This window comes from Telmatherina bonti, assembly GCF_933228915.1.
Source record: "Telmatherina bonti genome assembly, chromosome: 17".
NCBI lineage: Eukaryota > Metazoa > Chordata > Actinopteri > Atheriniformes > Telmatherinidae > Telmatherina > Telmatherina bonti.
In genome coordinates, this window is record NC_136615.1 from 38,098,406 (window position 1) to 38,105,905 (window position 7,500).

The window sequence follows — 7,500 nt, forward strand, 5'->3', positions numbered from 1 at the left end:
AAATCTGTTCACAAAGATGAACCAGCATGAAAGCAGCATGTGAACGAACACGCTGGATAATTTTCAAATGCTGAATATTTTATTGGAGTTTTTTTCTGGGCAGACATTTTTTTTTTAAATTATCTGAATAAAGAAAACAGCAGCAACAAAACCTGTGCTTTAATGAATGGAACATGCAGTTCCCTTCAGAAGCTTCCAGTTTGACTGCAAAGCAAAGACCTGATGTGGCAGCGAACCCACACAGAGCTGTGCTGTACTGCCCCCGTGTGGTTTTCCTTTTCTTCCTTTACACAACTGCAGCTCCTGCTGGACTCATACATATATATATACATACATATGTATGTACATATGTGTGTATGTACATACACACACATATGTACACAAAACCAGGGGCGGACTTACCATTAGGCAAAACTAGGGCCCCTCCAGGGCCCCAAGTTCTTTAGGGCCCCATAAAACTTGTCATACATCTTTGATTATTGGTGATCGGGATTCTGCTGATTGGCGCTGATGGAGTCCTGATCGACCTGAAGACCCGTGAGATTCCGGTAACAACTGGCAGGCTGCCAGAGTTCTGTAACGGTATGGGCCGGGCTAGCAGTGCACAGATTCTTGTGTTGACCGGACTCAACCATAAGCAGGATACCAGTCTGGTCCAGACTGATCATCTGGCCGTGGTCCCGGAGCTGGTCCGCAAAATCGATAACAACATGGAGAAAATGTCTGCTAGGATCGGTGGAAATTGACACCCCCCCCACCCCACCCCCACCCCCACCCCAATTCGGCTGTTTGGAGCTGCCGCCCGAGATCAGCTATGGACTCAAGGCCAAGGGCAAATTGCTTTCCTGGCCTGGAACCCAAACAACAATCATATCTGGATTCGGCTTCCCAGCAGCCTTGGGCCGGTGCAACCCCCCCCCCATGACTCACCGCCTTCCTGGACTTTGTGTGTCTTGTTTTAGTTTGTGCTTCAGTGTATGGGTTTTTTTTCTCTGTATTTTCGGATCGTGTCTTTCTGGCGCGGCCCAGAGTTAAATGACCTTTTTTTTTCCTCAAAGCTGGATCTTCTCCCATTATTATCAGCAATCATTGGGTGGAAAGCAGGGCACACCCTGGACAGGTTGCCAGCCCATCAAACGGCCATTTATTCATTAATTATATTGTTTTAAATTAATTTTTTGATTAAATAAATTCAAAATATTTTTCTGCCAAATATAATTGACATCAGCCTCAAAAAATCCATCTCAGTTGGGCCGCATTATTAACACCACCACATTCTGGATTCCTATCAGTCTTACAGGTTTGTATTGATGTTGTTTTATTGTGTTTTATTATTTACTGATGTAGATGTTTAATGTTAATTTGAAATTAATTAATTTACTATTGGGCAGTTTAAGCATTTCTTATATATTTGCATCACTAGTTTTTCCTTTGACATGTAATCTGTACATTTTCCAGCACGGCTAAGATGATACTTGGAGTTTTGGCTTCACAATTCCCCCCTCAAAGGATTCTTTCAGTTTATCACAAATATTACCACATATTATCATTATTACCATTTTAGCTGAACCAGGTGTGTTGTAGCAGGTAACATGTAAACCCTGCAGGACCCTGGACGGGAGCAGTGTGTAGGGGTTCATCAGCACCTTCTGAACGACGGGAAATGTTTAAGAGCTTGGATGGTTTAGTGCAGAGCAGAAGTATCTGAAGTGGGATTTACACTCTCTGGATCTTGTCAAACGTTTGGGTCGAGTTTAAATAAAGGTTTGCCTGAACAGCGGTGTTGTGTTTAACACTGTTCCCTCACAGGAAAGTTCCAGTCTCAGCGAGGACAGTTTAATAACTGACTTGTGTGATCCTGCACTGGAATAACTGGAGGGATGGAGAACAGACTTCTCAGCTGAGGAACAAGCAGCTCCAAGTAAATGTAAAACTATGTTGGATTTTATAGTGTTTATAGTCCAATGTAGAAAAATCAGGGAATAAAAAACACTTTGATGCTTTGCAATCACTTTATTACACAAATAACATGATTACTGAAAATAGTCCTCCTGAAGCCACAACAGAGATGAAGATGTGACGGTGAGACCAGAAAGCAGCGGCATGCGGTCATTCAGGTTAAACACACAACCAAAGGGAGGCTTCATTCCTGCTGTTTAAATTCCCTAAAATATTCCTGTTTTTATTCATTTCTTCTCATTAATGAAGAAGAAAATCATTTCTGGATGTCTTGAGATGTTTGTGAGCGTACCGGCAGCTAAAAGAAAAGCTTTTCTCCCTGCTGTCCTAAAACCCACACAGATGGTGTTCAGGTAGGGGAGTTGCTTTCATGACAGAGGATTTAGCTTGAACTTCATTTAGGTTGTTTTACAAACTAAAATGTAAAATACGCTGAAAAAAACAAAAAACAAATGAAGCCTGGATCCCGTTTACCACAACACCTACAGCATGGTGCTGCCGCAACTCATCAGGCCAGCTTTCCTTTCCAGGAGAAGAATAACAACAGATCACATGATAAAACTGACATTTTATGATTTGGTGAAATATATGAATATCTTCTTTAAATCGGCATGACTGGGTTTAAACAGAACATTTCAGAGAGGCAGAATCTCTCAAACGGGAAGATGGAGCAAACTGAGCCCAACTGGGTCTTCACATGTTAAAGATCCTCCATCTACATTGTAGAATATCTTCAGAAGGAATCTCTGTATGCTGGGGCAGGGCTGGATGCTGGTGATCTCCTGCATTAAAACCAGACATGAGTCTGATTCCAGAAACCAGTGTGAACCCAGTTCAGGCTGAAATGCACACATGCAGGTTAAAGCTCCATCATATGTGAAGAGGATCCAGAAACACGCCGTCTTCTCTGGACCAAAGCTCATTTAAAATGTTCTGAGTGGAAACCTGGATGAAGATGTGGAATAGTTTGTGGACAGCATGGACGGCGTGTCCTGCAGACTAAAGAGGAGAGGGAGCATCCAGCTTGTTATCAGCCTGCATCTCTGATGGGATGGGGTTGCATTAGTGCCGATGGCGTGGGCAGCTTCCACATCTGGGAAGCTCCATCAATGCTGGAACATCTGCTCCCATCCAGACAACGTCTCTTTCAGGGAAGACCTTGCAGGTTCCACCATGCTGGACCACATCCTGCATCATCACAGCAGCTGCTTCTACATTCAGACAGATTTCCCATCATCTGACATGTTGTTTAGCTTCTACTGGGAATAAAAACACGACCCGTCTCAGTTTCTGTCTTCCCGTAAAAAAAAAAAACTGATCTCAGATAAAATGTAGAAAAAAACCAGAATTAAATAAGAAATGAAACAAAGTGAAATGTTGAGGAATATTTGGTGTGGTGGCGGGGGAGAATACAGCAGCCAATAAGAGCGAGCAGAGAGTAGGCACTACAGTCAGCGGTGGCACATTGACAAGCGGTCCTCATCGGCTCACAGACCATCGCCATCAACATTTAATAAACAACAATAATTAAAATAACAATGTATGAGCGGATGTTTTTCATCGCATTAAGGCGAAGTCTGATTGGATACGTGTTAGTTTTGTAGACTAAACCAAGTTCCATGTGGAGAACCTAGACTGGATCCAGTCTGCCCATAAAATAATTCATTTTCTGTACAACACGCTGAAATATTTACAGGGAACAGTACGACCGTCACATGACCATCACTCGACCGTCACATGACCGTCACTCGACCGTCACACGACCGTGACACGATCATGACTCAACCGTCACACGACCGTGACACGATCATGACTCAACCGTCACACGACCGTGACACGATCATGACTCAACCGTCACACGACTGTGACACGACCGTGACTCAACCGTCACACGACTGTGACACGACCGTGACTCAACCGTCACACGACTGTGACACGACCGTGACTCGACCGTCACACGACTGTGACACGACCGTGACTCAACCGTCACACGACTGTGACACGATCGTGACTCAACCGTCACACGACTGTGACACGATCGTGACTCAACCGTCACACGACTGTGACACGATCATGACTCGACCGTCACACGACTGTGACACGACCGTGACTCAACCGTCACACGACTGTGACACGATCATGACTCGACCGTCACACGACTGTGACACGACCGTGACTCAAGCGTCACACGACTGTGACACGATCGTGACTCGACCGTCACACAACTGTGACACGACCGTGACTCAACCGTCACACGACTGTGACACGACCGTGACTCAACCGTCACACGACTGTGACACGACCGTGACTCGACCGTCACACGACCGTGACACGATCCTGACTCGACCGTCACACGACTGTGACACGACCGTGACTCAACCGTCACACGACTGTGACACGACCGTGACTCAACCGTCACACGACTGTGACACGACCGTGACTCGACCGTCACACGACCGTGACACGATCCTGACTCGACCGTCACACGACTGTGACACGACCGTGACTCGACCGTCACACGACCGTGACACGATCATGACTCGACCGTCACACGACTGTGACACGACCGTGACTCAACCGTCACACGACTGTGACACGACCGTGACTCGACCGTCACACGACTGTGACACGACCGTGACTCGACCGTCACACGACTGTGACACGACCGTGACTCAACCGTCACACGACTGTGACACGACCGTGACTCAACCGTCACACGACCGTGACACGATCCTGACTCGACCGTCACACGACCGTGACTCGACCGTCACACGACCGTGACACGATCGTGACTCGATCCTGACTCGACCGTCACACGACCGTGACTCGACCGTCACACGACCGTGACACGATCGTGACTCGACCGTCACACGACCGTGACTCGACCGTCACACGACCGTGACTCGACCGTCACACGACCGTGACACGATCATGACTCAACCGTCACACAACTGTGACACGACCGTGACTCGACCGTCACACGACTGACACGACCGTGACTCGACCGTCACACGACCGTGACACGATCATGACTCGACCGTCACACGACCGTGACTCGACCGTCACACGACCGTGACACGATCATGACTCAACCGTCACACAACTGTGACACGACCGTGACTCGACCGTCACACGACCGTGACTCGACCGTCACACGACCGTCACACGACTGTGACACGACCGTGACTCGACCGTCACACGACCGTGACTCGACCGTCACACGACTGTGACACGACCGTGACTCGACCGTCACAAGACCGTGACACGACCGTGACTCGACCGTCACACGACCGTGACTCGACCGTCACACGACCGTCACAAGACCGTGACACGACCGTGACTCGACCGTCACACGACCGTGACACGATCATGACTCAACCGTCACACGACCGTGACACGATCATGACTCAACCGTCACACGACCGTCGCACGATCGAGACTCGACCGTCAGGCAACCGTCCGGCGACCGTGACACGAACATGACTCGACCGTCACAAGACCGTGACACGACCGTGACTCGACCGTCACACGACCGTGACTCGACCGTCACACGACCGTCACAAGACCGTGACACGACCGTGACTCGACCGTCACACGACCGTGACACGATCATGACTCAACCGTCACACGACCGTGACACGATCATGACTCAACCGTCACACGACCGTCGCACGATCGAGACTCGACCGTCAGGCAACCGTCCGGCGACCGTGACACGAACATGACACGACCGTCACAAGACCGTGACACGATCGTCACACGACCGCGACTCGACCGTGACACGACCGTCACACGATCATGACTCAACCGTCACACGACCGTCGCACGATCGTGACTCGACCGTCACAAGACCGTGACACGATCGTCACAAGACCGTGACACGACCGCGACTCGACCGTCACACGACCGTCACTCGACCGCGACTCGACCGTGACTCGACCGTCACACGATCATGACTCGACCGTCACACGATCATGACTCAACCGTCACACGACCGTCGCACGATCGTGACTCGACCGTCACAAGACCGTGACACGACCGCGACTCGACCGTGACTCGACCGTCACACGATCATGACTCAACCGTCACACGACCGTCGCACGATCGAGACTCGACCGTCAGGCAACCGTCCGGCGACCGTCTGGCGACCGTCACACGATCGTGACTCGACCGTCACACAGTCGAGTCACCATCGTGTCACGGTTGTGTGACGGTCGTGTCACGATCGTCACACGACCGAGACGGGACCGTGACGCGATCGTGACATGACAGTGACACGTATGACGATAAACATGTGAGCAGAGGAGGAAGACGACGGCACACGATCCTGGGTTCTAAGACGATGACGATGGAGGCGGCGGTGCGGAGTACTCTTCGTTCTCCGAGTCGCTGCTGTCCTCGCCGTTCCGCTCCTGGTCACTGCCTTCGGTGCTGAGCTGGTCGAACCCCTGGCGGCTGTAACCCTGATGGGTCGCGAAGAAGTTCCCCAGGTTCAGACCGCCAACCGCCTTTCCTGATGGAGGAGACAACACGCCGTTTAGCAGGCAGCTCGGCTCACACACTCTGAGGGACTGGGTTCTGATCCGGCATCCAACGGGTCCCAGTCCTCAGCAGGAAGCAGAACCGGGTCCCAGTCTGGTGTCAGGGGGCAGAACCGGGTCCCAGTCTAGCATCAGTAGGCAGAACCGGGTCCCAATCTGGCGTCAGGAGGCAGAACCGGGTCCCAGTCTGGTGTCAGGGGTAGAACCGGGTCCCAGTCTAGCATCAGTAGGCAGAACCGGGTCCCAATCTGGCATCAGGAGGCAGAACCGGGTCCCAATCTGGCGTCAGGAGGCAGAACCGGGTCCCAGTCTGGCGTCAGGAGGCAGAACCGGGTCCCAGTCTGGCGTCAGGAGGCAGAACCGGGTCCCAGTCTGGCGTCAGGAGGCAGAACCGGGTCCCAGTCTGGCGTCAGGAGGCAGAACCGGGTCCCAGTCTGGCGTCAGGAGGCAGAACCGGGTCCCAGTCTGGCGTCAGGAGGCAGAACCGGGTCCCAGTCTGGGGTCAGGAGGCAGAACCGGGTCCCAGTCTGGTTTCGGGAAGCAGAACCGGGTCCCAGTCTGGTTTCGGGAAGCAGAACCGGGTCCCAGTCTGGTGTCAGGAAGCAGAACCAGGTCCCAGTCGGACTTTGGGAAGCAGAACCGGGTCCCAGTCTGGCGTCAGGAGGCAGAACCGGGTCCCAGTCTGGCGTCAGGAAGCAGAACCGGGTCCCAGTCGGACTTTGGGAAGCAGAACCGGGTCCCAGTCTGGGGTCAGGAGGCAGAACCGGGTCCCAGTCTGGCATCAGGAGGCAGAACCGGGTCCCAGTCTGGTTTCGGGAAGCAGAACCGGGTCCCAGTCTGGTTTCGGGAAGCAGAACCGGGTCCCAGTCTGGTGTCAGGAAGCAGAACCGGGTCCCAGTCGGACTTTGGGAAGCAGAACCGGGTCCCAGTCTGGGGTCAGGAGGCAGAACCGGGTCCCAGTCTGGCATCAGGAGGCAGAACCAGGTCCCAGTCTGGTTTC

The 7,500-nt window shown here is 51.8% G+C and overlaps 1 protein-coding gene across 1 annotated transcript in view; it reads right to left on the reverse strand.

Moving 5' to 3' along the window:
* Positions 1 to 6,208: 6,208 nt before the first annotated feature.
* Positions 6,209 to 7,500, reverse strand: part of pam (peptidylglycine alpha-amidating monooxygenase) — a 58,547-nt gene continuing 57,255 nt past the window's right edge. The window contains exon 25 of the mRNA XM_079256083.1: positions 6,209 to 6,472. Coding sequence (XP_079112209.1) covers positions 6,294 to 6,472 — 179 coding nt within the window. The 3' untranslated portion in view covers positions 6,209 to 6,293. The remainder of the gene's footprint in view (positions 6,473 to 7,500) is intronic.